Raw genomic sequence first — 21,703 nt, 5'->3', positions numbered from 1 at the left:
TACTCTTCTACGTATATGCTATGTAAGGTTTTCTGAATAAATGAGTGTTAGCTTTTTTCTCCATATACTATAACAATGGGGTCTGGAGTGTTTTTAATACAATTATATCAACTGTGCTCCTAATGTTGAATTATTCTTGCATCTCTGACATAAATGCACAGAATCACAGAAATCGAGAGTTGGAAGGAACATCAGCAGCCACCTGGTCCAACCCATACACACACACAAAAAAATTCCTGCTGAAATATACCCAAGTATTCATCTGGCCTCTGCTTGAAGACCTCCTAGAAGGGGAACGAACCTACTATCTCTCAAAGCAAGCCATTCAGCTTCAGGAAGCTTTTCCTGACATCAAGTATAAATTACCCTCTTTGCAACTTTTAGCCATTGTTCCTGAATATGCCCTGTGGGGACAAGTTTAATCCCTTCTCCACAGTGATGACCTTTCAAATGCTTGAACACAGCTATTATGTTGCCACTGAGTCTTCTTTCTCCAGACTAACCATGCCTAGACTTAACTTTAATGGATCCTAATATGTCAAGAAATCATGGCACTTCATCATCCTGCTTGCACTTCTCTGGAAATTCTCAACTTTGTCAATCTTTCTTAAACCATGACACCCAGAAACAACAGTATGATAATAGATTTTAAATTGTTACAGCAATCTTAGAACCAAAGTCCTAAGTGGTTTGGAAGAGGAACAGGTACATAAGAAAATGGTCTCAGCTATTAACTACTATCTGTTAAGATGAATAAATGGGAAAAGTTGTCAAAACGACTTGAAAGTTCTCATCAGAACCATTAAAGAGTATACCAAATGTACTTGTTTTGTTTTTATTAAGCTGTCATCTTGAATATTGTCATAACTAATGAAATAACTATGGTACCATTTTGGTTCATTTTTTTTCTTTTATTAAATATAATACTCCTGCTGTAGTCTGTAAGGGACAGAATACATAGTACATTCTAATTTCCCTGTTCCTGGATGCTATGCCCCTCCTAATGCAGCCCCACCTTGCATTAGCTTTTTTAGTTGCTATGTCATCCTGTCAGCTACTAAAATATCCAGATCCTTTCTAGAACTGTCTATCCAAGCCTCCTCAATCTTATATTTGTGGAAGTGATTTTCTTTGTACCAAAGTATAAGACTTTTACATTTATCCCTATTTAATTTCCTCTTGTTAGATTTAGTCAGCCTAATGCTCCTCCCTGTCAACGTTTTTTTTTCTCAGATGGAGAATGAGATATACATTTTTGAACAAAGTGTAGGAATTTTTTTCCTTGCTTCACGATGCTGATGTTGGCTACTGCCAAGTGGGGGTTGTGGCAAGATGGGGTAGGAACAAGATATTAGGAAGTAACCGGAACTCACGCTCCCTAGGCAGGGGCTGTGCTAGGCGGAGTTGTGGTGAACTGGGATGGGGGCTGGATATGGAGAAGTAACCGGAGCTCACGCTCCTGAGGCAGTGGGCAGTGCTATGTGGAGCTGTGATAAGCTAAGGAACAGAATACAAGGAAGTAGCCGGAGCATGTGCTCCTGAGGCAGGGGGCTGTGCCACGTGGGAGTGGGACGGCAGAGAACGAGTTCCTTTGTCTAGCCCCCTCCCTAGGTACAACGCTAACCCCAGACGCCTCCTTCCTGTGTCCTTCCTGACTTCCTGGGTCACGTACTTTCCCTTTGTGTAGCACTGACCCCAGACGCCTCCTCCCCGTATCTGGGCCTGACTTCCTGGGTCACGTACTCTCCCTTTGTCTATGCACTAATCCCAGACGCCTCCTTCCTGTATCCGGTCCTAGCCTCCTGCGTCACTCCCTCTCCCTTGATGTGCTAAACTCAGACATCCCCTTCCGGTATCTGACCCTACAATCAATGACTAGTAGGTGGGCTGAGGAGGAGGGGCTAAGTAGGTACTTAAGGAACGGGTCGGAGCTCGCTCTCTCTTTGCTCCTGCTCTGTTGCTCTGGCCTTCCTGCTTGGCCTTGCTGTGATGGCCTCTGAATAAAGCTCGGGTGTTGGCACCTCCTGGTCGGCTCGTCTCTGTGTGTTTATCCGGGTAGGCTCCGAAGACTGGTAAGCATGACTCTGGCAGCCTGCTCCTTATAGGAGGAGAGTGCACGGGCACGGCCGGCACACTTTAAATTATAAGCTCGTTGAGGGCAGAGATTGTCTTTCTTTTTATGAATTGTATCCCTAGCACTTAACACAGTGCCTAGAACATAGCAGGTGCTTAATAAATGTTTATTGCATTGGATTGGACTTTTACATGACCTTTCATGGTCAAACTCCTAGCAAAGGTTGTTAAAAACTCATTGCCTCCACTTCTCTTATCACTCACTTCTCTACCCTTTACAACCCCATTTCCAACTTCATCACTCAACTGAAATTACTTTCTTGAAAGCTACAGATCTCTTAATTGAAAAATATTATGGCCTTTTCCCAGTCCCCATACTTCTCAACTCTCTGCAGCATCTGACACTGATGTCCACATTATCCTCTTGGATACTTTATCTTCTCTAGGTTTTCATGGTACTATTCTTTTGGTTCTTCCTCTACCCATCTGACTGCTACTTTAGAGTATGTTTTTTCTGGTTCACCATCCATATAATGTCCATTAACTGAAGGTATACATCAAAGCTCTATGTTCTAGGCCAACTTCTCTTTTCTCTGTATTCTCTCAATAGATGACCTCATCACCACCCCTAACTCTTAGATCTATATATGTTGTCCTAGTCTCTCTTCTGAGCTCCAGTCCTGAATCTCCAACTGACTATTAGACATTTCAAACTGGATGATCCATAGATATCTCAAACTCAATATATCCAAATTTAACTCATTATCATACTCCCCTCAAACCCAGCCTTCTTCCTGAACTTCCATATTTCTATCAAGGTCACTACCATCCTTTCAGGAACCCAAGTTTGCAGCCTCATTTTCATGAACTCTCCATTTTCTCTCACCCCACATATCAAGCAGTTGCCAAATCTTGCAATTTCCAATCAATTAGTCAATAAACATGTATTAAGTACTTTCTATGTATCTGGTACTATGCTAAGTATCCGGGATACAAAGAAAGATAAAAGTCCCTGCTTTCAAAGAGCTCACTAACACAGAAAACAATATGTAAATAACTATACACAAACAAGCTATACACAGGATTAACTGGAAATAATTAACAGAGTGAAGGCACTAGAATTAAGAGGGATTAGAAAAAGTTTCCTGTAGAAGGTGGGATTTTAGCTGGAACTTGAAGGAAGCTAAGGAAGCCAGGAAGTAGAGGATGGAGAGTATTACATCCATGCGGGACAGCCAGTGAAAATGCCCAGAGTCAGAAGATGAAGTATCTTGTTCATTGAATAGCAAAGAGGTCAATGTCACTTGAACAACACCTCTCACATCCTTCCCCTTGTTTATACTCACTTGCACAACCTTTATTCAACTAGTTCAGGCCCTTATCACCTCTTGTCTGGACTATTGCAACAATCTCCTAATTGTTCTATCAATTTCATGTCTCTCCCCACTCTAATCCATCCTCCATGTTGTTGCTATAGTGATTTTCCATATAATACCCCTACTTAATAAACGTCAATGAGTTCCTTATTTCCTTTAAAAGCAAACATAAGCTCCATTTGGCTCATTTCACAAGTAAGGAAACTAAGGCACAGAAAAGTTAAATGACATGACATGAGTCACACAGCTAATTAATGGCAGGCAAAACTGAGACAGGAAGTACCACCAGACTCCCAGTCTTTTGTTCTTTCCTCTACATTATGCTGCCTCTGGGAAAAGTCTGATGAATCACTGGGAGAAGTATGAGCTTTAAAAAAAAGTAATTCAAAAATGACTCATTAGATCTTACCCAAATTGTCACAGAAAGTTATATTTGGAGAGAGAACAATATAGGAAGCTTCAGATCAAGCAGAAGTTGTCCTCTATGGGAAATATAAAATCAAGGCTAATGATGAAAAATCATCATCCAACGTTTGCATAATAATATCTAACAAACATCTCATATACATCTAATAGGAAAAAATAGAAAAAAAAATTACCTGCTGCCCTGTAAAGGATTTTAGGTTCAAAAAATATACAAGGATTTTTGTCTTCTATGCATGACAAAAGTAGTCCTTTGGCCTGGAAAGGGCTTCTGGGTACAACTATCTGCCAATCAAAAAAAAGAGGCTTTTAAACCAATTTAGGAGTTGCCACATACTGGTTAAATCAAATTTACAAAAAAGAATATTCTTTTAAAAGAATCAATATCTGCTGGTTAAAAAGAATATAAAATTCAGCTTAAGTTAACCAGCACTTATTTTAAATTCTACTCATATTCATAAGCCAGAAAATGCATTTTTAAAAGCAGGGATGGGAGTTGCATTCTTCCCCAATCAAGTTCATCTGCGATACTTGAAATCATGAGATATAGAAAGGTTTAAAACATATAACTAACAATACTCAATTAACAGCAGAACCAGGATAAGACTTCAAGTTTCCCTGTTCACAATGTGCTCAGTTCTATAAGGCATGTTACACTTACCTGATGATATGTGATATTTTTACACCTTGAACTTAATTTTGAAATAATTAAGTAAAGCAGGCTTACATCATGACACATCTTAATGAACTCAGATTTATAAAGCATAACTCAAATAGGGCCAGTTCATATTTGTGTTTCAAGAGAAATGGTTGATGGATAATTAATCCAAGTTAAGTTACAAATGATTATGAGATAATATTTTGTTGAGTTACAAAAAGCCACTATTGCCTAGCATCTGGCTACTCTCACAAGCTATTATTTCCAGATTACATTAACAATACATCTATATCCAGCTATGAACAACAACTCTGATATACCACAAAATCCACAGAAGAGAATAAGACATTAATATGGTGGGAAGAAAACAATACACTGAGGTCCTTCAAAACTAACTGTCCAGGAATGTACTTCCTGCCCTTAACTGAAAATCTCATTTAGGAAACTGAGTACTCCCTCCTTTCCTTCTGAAAGAAAAATAAGCAAAAGTTCTGCCTAACCAAATTTAAGTCTTATGGGTTTTATCAGTACAAGGGTGGGAGGGAGGAATCAATCTAGGATCATGTGAGTAAGAAATTTCAGCTGAAATGAAATAATAGGGTTTCTGCCTCAAGATGCCTTATGGCACTTTGTCTGGATCCTTTCTTTTGACATTATCACTTTAGATCTTATATCATTATCCACTTGTGGATATTATCCCTTTGGTCACACTATAAGTTCCTTGTGTCATTTCTACTTTTCTATTCCCAAGTCTAGCCTTGAACCTGGTAGGCACCTAACAAAAATCTGTGGAATTATACTAGGGAGGAAAAAAAGTTTTTTTAGCTTATTCTTTCAGCTCTATGAGAATTATGACATCTTCAAGCTAATACTGTTTCAGGTGGTATTTCCTTAACAAAACTGAGGTCTCAGTCTCACAAAGGGAACTAAATTAAGATGAAGTCCAAGACCTCCTGTTCTATTCTCCTCTTAATGAGCATAATACCACTTCCAATAACAGAAATTATAGTGAGAAAAATTACACAACCAAACACAATCAATGTGGTGACTTTACCTTTATTCCTGGACAGTGAGCAAAAAAGGCCTCAGGACACTGAGAATGATAAAGTGCCCCATGGCCTACACAACCCCAAGGGGCTCTTATTGTAAGGCCTCCACAATTAAAGAGATCTCCAGAGCGATAACGATATTTTGCTGCTTCATTAACAATCTGAAAAAGAAAACATGCTAAAATAAGTCATTAATGCCCCACTGTTACATATATTTTGCTCAGATAAACTTGTCAGAACCTTAAATGTCACATTCATCATTTGGGTCTATGAGGACAGAAAACACTGGGCCCATCACTGAGTACATAAATCAAAGCCTTTCTAGGCTGATAAAACCTACCACAGTCTAGCCTTCAATAATCCTGAGTCATTTCTATGCCACAAAGAAAGATAGGAGTTGAACCTTAATGGAGAATGATAAATATCAAAAAGCTGTGCATGTTACCAATGCACACTTTTTTGTGTAAAAGGTAGACTCAGAGACATCATCTAGGATATGTAGAATTGAGTAAAGAAGTAGGTCAATCACATAGCAAGAATGAAAAAATTCATGGGCTACCCAAGTGGTACATTGATATCACAACATCACAGTTCAAAATTCAAAGGAACCTCAGAAGGCATCTAGTCTCAACCTATACCTGAAGAAGAATCTATTCTTTGATGTCTCTTACGTGTGATTGCTCAGACTGTGTTCAAAAATTTCTAGTGATATGACATTGTTACTCCTCGTACAGTTCATTCTACTTTTAAGCAGCTCTAAGAGTTATGAAGTTGTTCTTAATCCAGCCAAAATCTGTTTTTTTGCAACTCCCACCCATTACTCTTAGTACTGACCTCTGGAGGCAAGTAAGCATAACAAGTCAGTAAACAAAAAAAAAAAAAGAGAGAAAGAGAGAGAGAGAGGAAGGCCTCTGACAGGCTACATAGTTTCTCTAGTGAGGATTTATGGTAAAACATGAGCTAGAGTCCATGAGAAGGATGAGATACATTGGGTTTTTTAATATGTATCTGTAAAAGTACCTGGGGGCAGCTACATGACACAGTGGAAAGAGCACCAGCCCTGGAGTCAGGAGGACCTGAGTTCAAATCCGGCCTCAGATACATAATACTTACTAGCTGTATGATCCTGGGCAAGTCACTTAACCCCACTGCCTAGCCAAAAAAAAAAAAGTAGTACCTGGACCTTCAAAATCACAGATCATCCCAAGAAACTGTTATACTAAGTTTTCTAGGTATTCTAAGAAATGTTTAAACTGTCCCTAATTGAATAAATCATTATAATTATTCTTTCTCTAAAATTTAAAGGCTGCCACTGTATAAACTTTATTAACAAAATAATAAGTTACACTTACCTGATCAAAAGCAGGGAAGATATAATCTGCAAACTGAATTTCTGCAATGGCAGTAGCTCCATTAACTGCAACTCCAATACCAAATCCAACAATTCCTTGTTCACACAATGGAGTATTAAAAACTCTGTCTTTACCTTTTAAAAAAATAAGTTACTTTTAATATACCAAAGCTGAGGTACCTGTGCAATTCAAGATACAATATGTCTGAAATTCAGTAAAATTTACAAAAGCTCAATTGTACAGACCTTCATTCATCCAGAGCCCTTAAAAAAGTTATAACTTCTTTGAGCTTCAATGTCTTCATACAAAAAGAGGAGATGATCTTACACATGCTATATTACTTCACAGGATGATTTTGAAGAAAGTGTTTTGTAAATCAATTGATCAAAAAGCATTAATAAGCACCTAATACATATATGTATATATATACAAATATGTATATATACACATATGTGTGTTAAAAGATAACTGTTATCTCTCTACCACTGGCTGACCTTGACCAAGTAGAGGAAATCTGTTATCAATATATCAATAGTTATTCTTGCAGGTGGGCAATTAAAATTTCCTAGTGACAAGATGGAAGGAGGGGGTCAGTAGCACTGTATTTCCATGTCTATCCAATTATCTTATCCCCTGAGCCTATGATGTTTCAGGCTTTGTAACCATATTGTTTTCCCCATCTATAATGCTACCTTCTATTTTTTTTGGATACTCCTATTAACTGTAAAAATGACCCATCAGTCTTCATTCGAGGTCTTTTGGCTCGCTGAGTAGCTAAAGACCCCTTTTATTGGTAATTGCTAACCTTACCAATAAATTGAATGTGCTCAGAACTTTGTTGCCTCAGTTTGCCCTAATTTCAGTCATGAAAGGGATTTCTAAAAAAGAAGCAAAAAGACAGTCCCTGCCCTTCAGAAGCTCATAGCCGAACAGACAACATGCAAGGAACTATGTACAAACAAGCTATATTCAGGATAAATTAGAAATAATCAAGAGAAGGAAGGCACTAGACAGGGGTGGGGAACCTGCGGCCTTGAGGCCACATGTGGCCCTCTAGGTCCTGAAGCATGGCCCTGTGACTGAATCCAAACTTCACAGAACGAATCCCCTTAACAAAAGAATTTGTTCTGTAAAACTTGGACTTGCACCCAAGGACCTAGAAGACCACATGTGGCCTCAGGGCCGCAGGTTCCCCATCCCTGCACTACAATTAAGAGGAATTAGAAAAGGCTTTCTGTAAAATGTGGGATTTTAGTGGTGACCTGAAGGAAGCCAGGGACATCAAGAGGCAAAGATAAAGAAAGAGAGATTCTAGACACAGATGAAAGCCAGTGAAAATGCCCAAAGCCAAGAGATGTATTGTCTCATTCAAAGAACAACAAGGAGGACAGGGTTACTTAGAGTACAATAAGATGTAAGACTGGAAAGGTTGGAGAGACTGGGTTATGAAGGGATTTGAACCTTAAAGAGAGGATTTAGTTTTTTTTATTCTGGAAGTTACAGGAAGTTTACTACAGGAAGAGGGGAGAAGGGCAGCAGTAGGATGGGGTATAAGGTGATCAGACCTGAGCTTTAGGAAAATCATTTTGGTGGCTAAATGGAGGAAGAATTAGACCAGGGACAGACTCGAACAGGGAGAAACACAAACAGGTTATTTCAGTAGTCCAGTAGTCCAAGTGGCTACATCAGAGCGATGGCAATATCAGGCACTAAAGCAAAGTAGAATATAAATTGCTGGTGAAATTTGATTTCAGTGTAATTGCCCCTCCCCACAGGAATAAAATAAATCCAAATGTAAGTCACACATATAAAATGAGGTCACTTTGACTTTATTATTTTGAGCATAATTACTTTTTCTATCCTTTCCTCCTGATTCTTGTCATTAATAAACATAAATCTCTTTTTGTGGTGGCAAAGAATTGGAAATTGAGAGGATGCCCATCAATTGGGGAATGGCTGAACAAGTTGTGGTATATGAATGTAATGAAATACTATTGTGCTCTAAGAAAGGATGAATAGGCTGACTTCAGAAAAACCTTATAAGACTTGTATGTACTGATGCTAAGTGAAGTGAGCAGAACCAGGAGAACATTGTACACAGCAACAGCCACGTTGTGCGATGACTAATATTGATAGACTTAACCACTTAACCCTTCTCAGTAATATAAGGATCTAAGACATCTCTCCAGAGACCTCGTGATGGAAAATGCTAGCCACAAAGAAGAAAGAACTATGAAGTTTGAATGCAGATCGAGGCATACTATTTGTTATTTTTCTTCTTCTGTTGTGTTTTGTTTCCTCTTTCTGGTGGTTCCTCCTATTGGTTCTGATTCTTACAACATCACTAATGTGAAAATATGTTTAATAGGAATGTATATGTATAGCCTATATCAGACTGCATGCCATCTTGGGGAGAGAGGTGGGGAGGGAGGGGAAAAAATTTAAAACTCAAAAGCTCATGGAAGTGATTGTTGATAATTCAAAATAAATTAATTAAAAAAAATAAATATAAACATTGATGATTTTTTTATGTATGTTATATCCTGCTGCTTTAAAGAAACTCTTAGTCATCTAAATTTTTAGCTAATTCTCTTGGATTTTCTAGGTAAATCTATACACACACACAGAGAAAGAGAGAGAGAGAGAGATACACTAAAAATAATATGGATACATTATCACTTAGGTTTCATCTCAGCCAAATTTGCGGGAAAAGATGTGTCTAATATTGAGAAAAATGTGGTATTCTCACTTTTAATCACGAACTATCTAGATTATGTGATTTTACAACATTTTAAAATTTACCAACATAGCATCTAAAATGAAAAACATCTTTTAAAAACACTGAATTTCAAGAACAAAGCAATATAGGTAGATCACTACTACTCCTTGAAATAAATACAAAAGTATGTGCTAACCTTCCAACACTTAAACATCAATAGTTATGAGAATTACAATAAAAAATAAATATCTAAAATCAAGGTCTAGCTTCTGTGCAATAGAGAAACACAAGAGGTTTTGCCAAATAGTATACAGGTAAAACAAAAATAACAATATTCTCTATTACTGACAAAATACTAAAAATGCTAGCTATGGCAATAAAACAAACGACAGAAAATCAAACCCAAGAGAATCAGCTAAAAAACTTAAATGACTAAGAGTTTCATTAAAACAGCAGTATATAAAATACATCAGAAGAAATCATCAAAATTTATGCTTATTAATGACAACAATCAGGAAGGAAGGATAGAAAAGGTAATTATGCTCAAAATAACCACCATAAAATATCTAGAAATCAATCTGCCAAAACACACTCCGGTTTTACATACATACAACTACAAAATATTCTTGGGAGGGGAAGGAAGAAGACTGTAGAGATATTCATTGTGTATGACTGGCTCATGTTAATTACAAAAAAAAATACATTATTTTAAATTAATTTTTAGATTTTGTGCTACACCAATCAAAGCATGAAGGAGTTATCTTACAGAACTAGATCCATGTTCAAAGAGATTTTTGATCTCATCAGTTTGGATGTTCCCACTAACAATGAAAATCACAACCTATCCGAGCCTACCCATGCTGTCAGTGTTCTCAGATAAATTCACAAGGGGTTCACCTAACATCCTAGGGGTTTTTTTTTCTTTTTCTTCACCTGTCATTCCAGACTCTCACCACATGACTAGCATGGCTTCTCTTTCAATCATATATTTCCCTGATGACATCTTTTATTCCAGTTACTTGTAATATGTTATAGCTTGATATCCATCATGTGTTTTCCCACTATTCTCTGCATGGTATGCATTTCCAATTTTCCTGAGTTTGGGGGTTCAGTGTCTCAGTCACAAAACACTCAAAGAGTGTTGGTATTTTTAAAAAGTCTAAACAATTTGTGACAAATGAATATAATATAATGTTGCTACACTATAAGAAAAAAAAACACAAGGAATACAGAGAGCATAGAAAGACTTATATGCAGTATTTGACAGTTGACCACTCTTTCCTCCTGGATACTCTTCTCTCTGTGTGGTTTTGTGATATTTCTCTCTCTCCATTCTCTTTCTACCTATCTGACTACTCCTCAGTTTCATCACTGTCTCACCTGGTGACTTCATTAACTCCCATGGGTTCAATAATCAAAATAATCAAAATCACATGTCACATAAAGCATAATGGAGAGATGAGATGCATATTAGGAGTAATGAGGACTGCAGCATATTACCAATGAAGAACTGAATACAACAGTGTAAAAAATGCCATAAAAAAAACTATAACCAGAAAAGAAAAAAAAGTGGGCTATTCATACAGCAACAGTGAATGAAAATCCATGATTCTATGACTGTCACATGAAAGGAGGGTTAAATGTATTTAATCTCAAAGGGCAGGACTAGGAACTAGTAGGTAGAAGTTATAAAGAGGCTTGATCAAAGTAAAAACTTTCTAATGATGACAGACATCACCAAAAAATATTAATAATAAGAAAAATGCAAATAAAGACAACTTTGAGGTTTCACTTCACACCAAGCAAATTGGCAAAAGTGATAAAATATTTCACTTCCCAACCATTTTGGATAACTGAGTTATTGCTGAAGAGCTCACAATGTTCTACATCTAACTGACATTTAAGAATCAGTTAGCCACAATTACTAGATAACCTCTACCAAACATTCCCAAAAAGTTTATGGTTAATTTTTTCAAAGTTATAACTTAAATGAATAATGTGATGTTACCAATAACCCCTCTGACAGAAAATTGATCATCAGTAAAAAATTTTCTAGGAGACACCTGAGCAACTGCAAACCAGTGAATCATGCTTTCTTGAAGGACAAGCTACTGTTAAGATTCATTTTTCTGATCAATTGAGGAAACAAGAAAATTGATCAAGAACAAAAGGAAAAATGGAGAAATCATACAGGTTAAAGAAGCATGTGAAAACATTATACTAGTAAACATGTCTTAAGACTTTGAAAAAAGTTTTAGATATTCTGAAAACTATTAAACAAAAACAGAGGTACTTTGGAATTTGGGCAAATTCAATCCAATCCAATAAGCATGTATTTAGGAAAGATTCATGTTCAAGATACTGTTTTATCATGGATGATTAACTGAATAAAGGGTATAAAATACTGCTCTAGATAGAGAAATGTTAAGAGTAGAATCTTTAGGAAGAGTATTCTGGACCTAGACTTCTTTATTTCAATACCTCAGAGATATAATGTCATCAGAATGCATATTCCTTCCACTGAGGTAGATCAGAGGTGTCAAACACTCTTCCAGAGGCCAGCACCAATTTAAGCCAGCAATACTTCTTAAGTATAGCCCAAATCAGATTAAAATTTAATTAGGAAATATTTAACAAAATAAATAAAAATACAATAAACATAGATAGCATTACATTTTAAAACCAAGTCAATGTGCTGCTGATAAGAATCCTTTTGTTCAGATTAGTGGCCCAACCCACCCAATTTCTATTTAAGTTGGGGTAGATCATCACCCCTCCACAAGTCTTCTGGAAATGTAATGACTAAAAAAAATAAAATAAAATAATAAAAAAAAATTTTTTTAAATAATCACCCAATAGCTAATTACCTCAACTACCTAATAATTACCTCAAGTAATAATACTTCTCATATTTATAATTAATTTGTAGTCTTACTTTCTAAACAGGAAAATTTCAGATTTTCCGAAGTTAACTCTTAAGATTTTCTGAGTAGGGAAACTGTCATTGCCAATACCAAGTCCAGGAGTTGAATTCAGGTATGAGTCAATGGGATAAAAAAAAGAGGAAGAGTTACTGAAACTGTGCAATGGGATGCAAAAATGGAAATAACCTTCCCTGTAGGCAAGTATGATGGTAATCCACTAATGTACTTAGGGAAAAATAATACACACCACATATATAAAATAAGTACCAAGCTATTACTTGTGGCCAAAGAAAAGGACATATAATAACTTTCTGAGATGTGCTCAGTGGTGTCAACATTAAAGAACTATATGCAGATCAATTTCCCACAAATAAAACTGAATTTAAAATTAATCTCAATTATATGCAAATGTCAAAGCATCAGGGAAAATTTACAACATAGGATATTTTATCTTAGAAATAACTTCTTTAATTCTCCCCTAAGATTAAAGAGAAATGCACATGAAACAAGTAGTCAAGTTTAGATCTGAAACAACGTAACACATGGTGAACCAAATGAGAAACAAAGGAAACAAAAATTGCTTTCTATGATTTAAAAAAAAAAAACTCCTGTCCATAAGATATTTAACTTAAGCCTCAAATGTAATTTTTAATGTAAGCACTCACTTGGTAAAAAACACTTTTGGAGCTGAATTGAAATAAAATATAAAAACCTGTCCTCTGCAGCAATCTCCAAAATGAAATTTTACAAAAGTTAATATAAAAAATGAAATTTGGACTTTAGAAAGGTTTCAACCACATGTGATCTTTAATCGTCAGGGCTTGGGTATGAGAAACATACCCAAAAGTCCAATGAATACAGAAAATTAAGAAACCTGCAATTCCTTCCCTATGTCTGAACACCTTATGAATGTAAATAAGGTACTTGGGGAAAAAAAAAAACTTGCAAAATATAGTTGCATCCTCCTTCTGAAGCATTAACCGAAGAATAAAAATTAAAGGCAAGCCATCCTAAAAGCTGCAAATACCATATTTTTATATCTTTCTTCATTTGTATGGAAATGAGATGATTCCCAAAACATGTCTGTTCTCTGTACCTATGCCAATATAACAGTTCAAAACAAGGGTACATAGATTTCTCAAGCTGATTCTTTCCTATAGGTTAACATATTATATCTACATCATCCAAAATGTGTGTCATTACTAAGGAAGACATTATGGAATTGCCAGATTCAATTTACCTGTCTAGCTTTATAAATAGTCCAAGCTTTTCCATTTAAATGAGTTGGGGCCCTTTTCTCGAGGGCAAAGGAAATATGATGTGGAGGATGAAAAATAAATGAGCTCTTTCCCTTCTAAACAGAAGGTTAATATTGAACCAATGAATAGGTCTAAATTTAAGAGCTATTAATAATATACTACAAAAGGCAAATTTTTAACCAGAAAATCTTTAAAAATCTACTGAATACAATTATTATAATTTAAGTGGTTTACCTACTATTCTCAGGGCTATAGTAATTCACTCAATTCTCATGTCCTGGACATGGAAAGAACGAATCTGGCTGATGGAACTTTATGATGCCTAACACAATCTTCAAAAACAACATTGGTCAAAAGCCATACCTGATTAATGTTTTAGCAAAAAGAAAATATGATGTACTTTAGAAGATTTGTATATACCACTGGATTATCTGCTAGAAAAATTCAAAACAATCTCTACATCATAACATGCTAGCTCCTGATATTTCACCCTCTAAAACTCCATTGTGACACACTTAAAACATGCCACTTTTCCATTGTAATTACTTGCCTTTGTTATTTTTCTCATCCTTGTGGACAATAAATTTAGCAGAAGCAAACTTAGAAAATAAGTTTGCCGAAAGGGAGAGATGAATATAATTATCATTGGCTTCAAATAGCAGAGATCAATAATCTAAACCCTAGTTTAAGAACGATATAAAAAAAAGGATAGAAACAGCCACCCTAACCAAATCATTCCATTAATCCATTCAGCCCAATATTCTCTCTCCTAATGTCAAGAAAACAGAAAACTGTTGCCCTCCATAACACTCACCACAGAAGAAAGGGAAGTATCCCACACATCCTTATCTCCACTAAGAAGTCTATTAAGGGTCATCTTACCAATAAGTAGTCTATGACTTACACTTTTGGTCAATCGGTTCTACAGTACCTGGTACCTAATTTTGCCCACTATGTGAATGCAAAATAGTAATTACTTACTCATCTGGAGGTTATCATCTAGCAACCTCAACTATTCAGAATAAAGCAAAGGACTGGAAAAGAAGTTTTGGTGCATCTATTCTGGTTGTTCAAAGTCTATGTGCACTTCACTTAATAAGGTATCTACCCTTTCACACAAATAAAGTAAGATCTAAACTGGAAAAATATTTATTGCTTATAAGTAGACCAAACCAATAATAATAAAAATAAGAATTCTAAATTCTCATTTACTTATTTTATTTACTTTTTTATTAATTTACTTATTCAGTGCCATATCAAACTACCAAAAATTATTTTATAAAGCTAGAAAAATAATAATAAAATTCATCTGAAAGAACAGAAGGTCAAGAATATCAAGGGAATTGATAAAAACAAATGTGAAAAAGGTTGCCTGTCTACACCAGGTCTCAAACTATATTATAAAGCAGTAATCATCAAAACTGTCTGGTACTGGCCAAGAAAAAGAGTGGTGGATCAGTGAAATAGATTAGGTATATGAGACATAGAAGTAAAAGAACATAGTAATCTGGTGTTTGATAAAACCCAAAACCCCAGTTTTTGGCATAAGAACTCACTTGACAAAACCTGCTGGGAAAAAGTGTAGCAGAAACTAGGTATAGACCAATATCTTATACCACATACTAAGTTAAGGTCAAAATGGGTATATGATTTAAACATAAAGGACGATATCATAAGCAAATTTGGAGAGCAAAGAATAGCTTACCTATCAGATCTATGTACAAGGGAAGAATTTATGACAAAATAAGAGATAGAAAGCATTTCTAGACGGAAAATGGACAATTTTGATTATTTAATGATGACAAATTTGATTAAATAGGATTTGCACAATCAAAACCAATGTAACCAAGATTAGAAGGAAAGCAGAAAGCAGTGAAACAATTTTTACTGCCAGTGTTTCAGATAAAGGCTTCATTTCTCAAATATACAGAGAACTGAGTAAAATTTATAAGAATACAAGTCATTTCCCTATTGATGGTCAAAGGATATGAACTGGCAGTTTTCAGAAAAAAAAATCAAAGGTATCTATAGTCATATGAAAAAATGCTCAAAATTACTATTGATTAGAGAAATGCACATTAAAAACAACTCTGAGGTACCACCTTACACCTATCAGATTGGCTAAAATATTAGACATACAGAAAAGGAAAATGACAAATGTTGGAGAAGATGTGGGAAAACTGGGACATGGATGCATTGTTGATGGTGTTGGGAACTGATTCAAGCATTCTGGAGAGCAATTTGGAACTATGCCCAAAGGGTTATAAAACTGTGCATACCTTTGATCCAGCAATACCACTACTAGGTCTATATCCCAAAGAGACCATTAAAAAAGGGGGGGGGGAGGACCTATATATACAAAAATATTTATTGCAGCTCTTTTTGTGGTGGCTAAGAATTAGAAATTGAAGGGATGTCTGTCAATTGGGCAATGACTAAACAAGCTGTGGTATATGATTGTGATGGAATATCATTGTGCTATAAGAAATGAAGCAGAATGATTTCAGAAAAACCTGGAAAAACTTACATGAACTGATGTAAAGTGACGTAAGCAGAACCAGAAGAACATTGTACACAGTAACCACAATATTGTATGATGACGAACTGTGAAAGACATAGCTATTCTCAGCAATACAATGATCCAAGACAATCCCAAAGGACTAATGATGAAGTGTGCTATCTGCCTCCAGAGAAAGAACTGATATTGTTTGAATACAGACTGAAGCATACTATTTGTCATTATCTTTTTTTTTCTTCTGAGTTTTCTTGTGCATAATGACTAATATTGAAATGTTTTAAATGATTACATGTGTATAACCTATATCTGATTGCTTACCATCTCAGGCAGGGGGAGGACAGGCAGGGAAGGAAGGATAGAATTTGGAACTCAAAACGTAAAAAAATGAATGTTAAAAAATTGTTTTAACATATAATTGGGGAAAAAATAAAACATATTTTTTAAAATGCAGATACTAGCAAAGTTACTTTTTCCACTACAAAGTATTATGTAGTCATGTACTTAAGTCATTCCTCCCCAAAAGCATATCTCATAGATACACAATAAAATAATTTGCTGATTTCTCCCTTTATTATTCTTTATATGTATTTCATATATAAATATACGTGTGTGTACACACACGCACACACGTACAACTACATTCTTGGTTGTTATATCTAGGTACTTTTAAAGTTTTCCTTACTTGCGTCTTTTATTACCAATTGTTAGATTAATATTTAAAAATGCAGATACTGGCAGTTACTTTCTTCACTGCAAAGTATTACATAGTCATTTACTTCAGTTATTCCAAGATTCTGGGAGTGGTTATTGAATGATGTTCGACTGACCAAGGGAAAGTAGTATAGAAATAGAAAGAAGGGGCCCAAACAAATGAGGCAGTGATGGTACTATCATTTTAAATTTAATATACACTTTAATTTAAAAAGCTGAATGAAATAGAGATTTAGGATTTCATATACAATCTTCTTTTTCTGTTCTGTCTATATAAAAATGTTCATAAGAGTTGAAATTAGGAAGTAATCAGGAATTGAGCTAAGGTGAATAAAATGTCCATACTTTTGATAGAGATACCCCTCTGCTAGGCATATACTACAAGGAGGTCAAAGATTTTTTAAAAGGTCCCAAATACTCTAAAAGATTTATAGCAGCATTTTTTGTAGTAGCAAAGAACTAGAAACAAAACAGATATGCTAAATAACTAAACAAATTGCAGTACATGAATGTAACGGATTATCACTTGACTATAAGAAATAATGAATATGAAGAATACAGGGTATAACTAATACAGATGCAAAATGAAATAAATAGAACTAGGAAAATGATATCCAGACTACAAAAATGTAAACAGAAAGAACAACAAAAATTAAAAGTGAATGCTGTGTTATTATGATTACCAAATTTGGTCCTGAAGAAGAGATAATAAAATGTACCTCTCTACACATCTTTGCAGAAGTGGAGGGCTACAGAGCTGGAACACAACACATGCTGTCAGATTTGCCAACATATTAGCTAGTTTTGCTGCCCATTTTTGTTTTTTCCTCTTTCCTATTCTTTCCTACAAAAGATGGCTCTCTGTTCTGAGTTGCATTTGATAATGTTGATCAACCTCTCTTTCTGGATGCTCTGTCCCCTCTGGGTTTTTATTAAAGTATTCCTTTCTGATTCACCTCCAGACAGATGTCTGACCACTCCTTTTCAGTCTCCATGCTTGTTATGCTTAAGCCCCTTAACTATGAGTATTCCCCCAAAGTTCTGTCCTTGGCTTTTCTCCTCCCTCTATATTTTCTCATGGGAGCAGGGGAGGGGGAAAGAAGAAAGACAGAGACAGAGACAGAGACAGAGAAATCTGAACCCTTTTTCTCCCAAAGCTTCAGTTCTATATCACCTAACAAGGGAGATAAGAAATACATATAAAAATATATACAGTATAAATATAAGGAGTAGTGATTGTTTCATTCCTTAAAAGTTACATTCAAAGAGGATGTCCCAAAAACATATTAAGCTCAACATGTCTAAAACGGAATGTATTATCTTAGCCCAATCCCATCTCCTCTTCCAAATTTCCCTATTTCTGTCAAAGGACCCACTTTCTTTCCAGGGTCTTACGTTCATAATTTCAGCATTATCCTCAACTCCTCACTCTCACTCCACATAACCAATTAGTTACTAAATCTTGCCATTTCTACAGTTGTAATTTCTCCCTACTATCTGTTCCATGTCAGTTTTTATGTAATTCTTTCTTTTGAATTTTAAGTATAGTATTGCAATAATTTTACAGTAAGAAATTGAATTTGACCTAAATTTATAAAAATTTACCCTTTATAGCAGAGTTTTAATTACTATCTGAAAAATGTTTTAAGATTTTTATAAATCAATTGGAGAGCTAGAAGGGTGGGAGAGAGATGTGACTTATTCCAAAGAGTATGGTACCATCTAGTGCCTTCTCTAATTTGACCTGCAAATTACCACTACATGAATTTTCCTAAAATGATGCTTTTATCATCATAATAATAGCAAGCATTTATATAGCACTTTAAGATTTACAAAGTGCTTTACAAGTATTATCCCATTTTATCTTCACAACCTTGGGAGGTAGGTGCTATTATTACCATTTTATAGATGAGGAAACTAAAGCAGATAGAGTTAAAGTGACTACTTTCCACCCCCACCCTTCACTCCAGCAAACCCAAACCCTAAAACATAAGAAATATTGATTTTCTTACTTACTTTGCTTATTATTTAACCCTTGCTTTATTTACCTTTACATGTGCTTCTGCTTTGTTCTCCAACTAGATTTTTTTTTTTTTTTGCTTTTTGTGAGGCAATCGGGGTTAAGTGACTTGCCCAGTGTCACACAGCTAGTAAGTGTCACGTGTCTGAGGCCAGACTTGAACTCAGGTCCTCCTGACTCCAAAGCCAGAGCTCTATCCACTGCGCCACCTAGCTGCCCCTCCAACTAGATTTTAAAGGACTGTGTATAAGTCTTTAGGATTTTGGTTACAGCAGACATAGAATTCATATTTCTGATTTGAGTTCCATTTTAAAAGTGTACTTTTTCAATCTGTTTGAGAATTTTATAATGGTTATTTTTTTTTAGAAGAAGCATGATAAAATATTTTTCTTTCACATGTTTTCTATTTTCTTTTCCTTTTCTTTGTATTTTTATTCTACTTTGTTGCTGTGAAAATCAACTAATGATTGTGATTCAAAGAAGGAAGTGAACAGAAGAAGCAAATGAGACCTCAAATAAATAACTTGCTTATTCATAGACCTTTTTTGAAGGAAAACTGAGAAAGAAATATGCTAAAATAGTATGCGTATTTGCTTAGGTTCATACTTCTTCTCGTGGTAGAGTGCCAGATAAGACATTTTTAAGTTTCATGGACATTTAACAAAAAACTTTTTGTTTTTGTATAAAATATTTATTGGTAAGAGCAGAACTGATTGCATATAAAATTTGCAGGTCAAATTAGAGAAGGCAGAAACTTCACCCAGAGACAGTTGAGGAGTACATTGAAGTAACCCAGGCATTAAATAAGGACTTACACTAAGGTTGTGACAGCATTAAGAAGGGAAGATGAAGAGACCTCATGAAGTAAGAATTCACAGGGTCTCCTAATGAATGAGATGAGTGAGTAGAAAAGGAAGGAAACAAGCATTTATTAAGCACCTATTCCATGACAGGCACTATGTTAAGCACTTTATAAGCATTATGTCATTTAACCCTTACAACAACCCTAGGAGTTAAGTGTTATTATTATCCCCATTTAAAAGTTGAGGAATTTGAAGCAGACAGAGATTAAGTGCCTTGTTCAGGGTAACATAGCTAGCAAGTGCCTGGGGCTGGATTTGAACTCAGGTCTTCCTGACTCCAGGTTCAGGGCTCTATCTATTATACCACCTAGCTGCCTATGGATGTAAGGAATAATAATAATATAATATTTAGCACCTTAAGGAGTGGTTGAGGTGGGGCAGAGCCAAGATGGCAGAGAAAAGGTAAGGACTCACTTGAGCTCTCCCAAATTCCCCTCCAAACAACATTAAACAATACCTCAAAACAAATTCTGGAGCTGCAGAACCCACAAAAGGACAGGGTGAAACAATATTCCAGCCCAAGACAACTTAGAAGATCAGTGGTAAAGGTGTCACACTAGGGTGAGAGTGGAGTGCAGTCCAGCTCAGGCCACACCAGTGAAAGGCAGGCCCCAGCAAACTGGCAGCAGGCTTTGGGGACAACTGAATCAGTGGTAACAGGGCAGTTTCTTGACCTCTTAGCCCACATACGTTAAAGGGGTTGAACAACTGGTCAGAAGGAGATTATTGGGGTCCCTTTGCTGGCACCAGGGGCAAGACTGTTGCATTGCCCATACTTGGAACCAGGTTGCAGTCCTAGGTCTCAGTCACAGAACAAGGAGAAGCACTCGCACACCAGAGCTTGTGGCAGCAGAAAAGCTGGGACCCTGGCCACAGTTCCATGGCTGAAAAGAGTGCTTATGGTCACATCACAGTCCAGAAGAAGACTGTACACACTTCTCCCTAGATCACAACATCTTTGAAGAACCAAAAACTTATAGGTCCCCAGAATTAGATCTGAAAACAGATGCACAAAAAACCTAAAGCTTGGGACAATATCCCTCTCCACCTTGGAAGCAGAGTCCCACTTTAACATAGAGTAAAAAGTCAAGAAATAGACTAGAAAATGATCAAACAACAAAAAAAGATCCTGACCATAGAAAGTTACTATGGTGACAGAGAAGATCAAAACACAAACTCAGAAGAAGTCAACAAAGTCTAAACTGCTATTTCCAAAGCATCAAAGAAAAATGTGACTAGGTCTAAGCCCAAAAAGAACTCCTAAAAGAGTTCAAAAAAGGATTTTAAAAATCACATAAGAGAAGTAGAGGGAAAATGGGGAAAGAAACAACAGTGATGAAAGAAAATCATGAAAAAAGAGTTGGAAGCTTGTTAAAGGAGGCACAAAAATAAGCTAAAGAAAAAACACCTTAAAAAACAGAATAGAACAAATGGAAAAAGAAGCACAAAAATCCAATGAAGAGAAGAAAGCCTTAAAAAGCAGAACTGGGCAAAAAGAAAAAGATATACAGAAATTCACTGAAGAAGAGAACTTCATAAAAAGTAGAATTGGCCAAATGGAAAGGCAAATACAAAAACTAAAGAAAAAAATATTTCCTTAAAAATTAGAATTGGGTGATTAGAAGCTAATGACTCCAGGAGACATCAAGAAACAATAAAACAAAATCAAAAGTATGAAAAAATAATGAGAAAACGTGAAATATCTTACTAGAAAAACAACTGATTTAGAAAATTGATCCAGGAGAGATAATTTAAGAAT

General features: G+C 35.8%; 1 protein-coding gene across 2 annotated transcripts in view; it reads right to left on the bottom strand.

Moving 5' to 3' along the window:
- Window positions 1-21,703, bottom strand: part of BCKDHB (branched chain keto acid dehydrogenase E1 subunit beta) — a 240,947-nt gene that overhangs the window by 187,583 nt on the left and 31,661 nt on the right. For both annotated transcript variants that reach the window (XM_027855230.1, XM_027855240.1), the window contains exons 4-6: window positions 6,932-7,065; window positions 5,585-5,740; window positions 4,049-4,157 (exon numbers count right to left, since the gene is read on the bottom strand). In XM_027855230.1, coding sequence (XP_027711031.1) covers window positions 4,049-4,157; window positions 5,585-5,740; window positions 6,932-7,065 — 399 coding nt within the window. The remainder of the gene's footprint in view (window positions 1-4,048; window positions 4,158-5,584; window positions 5,741-6,931; window positions 7,066-21,703) is intronic.

Source organism: Vombatus ursinus, unplaced genomic scaffold (genome assembly GCF_900497805.2).
Source record: "Vombatus ursinus unplaced genomic scaffold, bare-nosed wombat genome assembly UNPS02000582.1, whole genome shotgun sequence".
Classification (NCBI taxonomy): Eukaryota; Metazoa; Chordata; class Mammalia; order Diprotodontia; family Vombatidae; genus Vombatus; species Vombatus ursinus.
The sequence above is the reverse complement of the archived record's forward strand: the minus strand, read 5'-3'. Positions and strand labels throughout refer to the sequence as shown.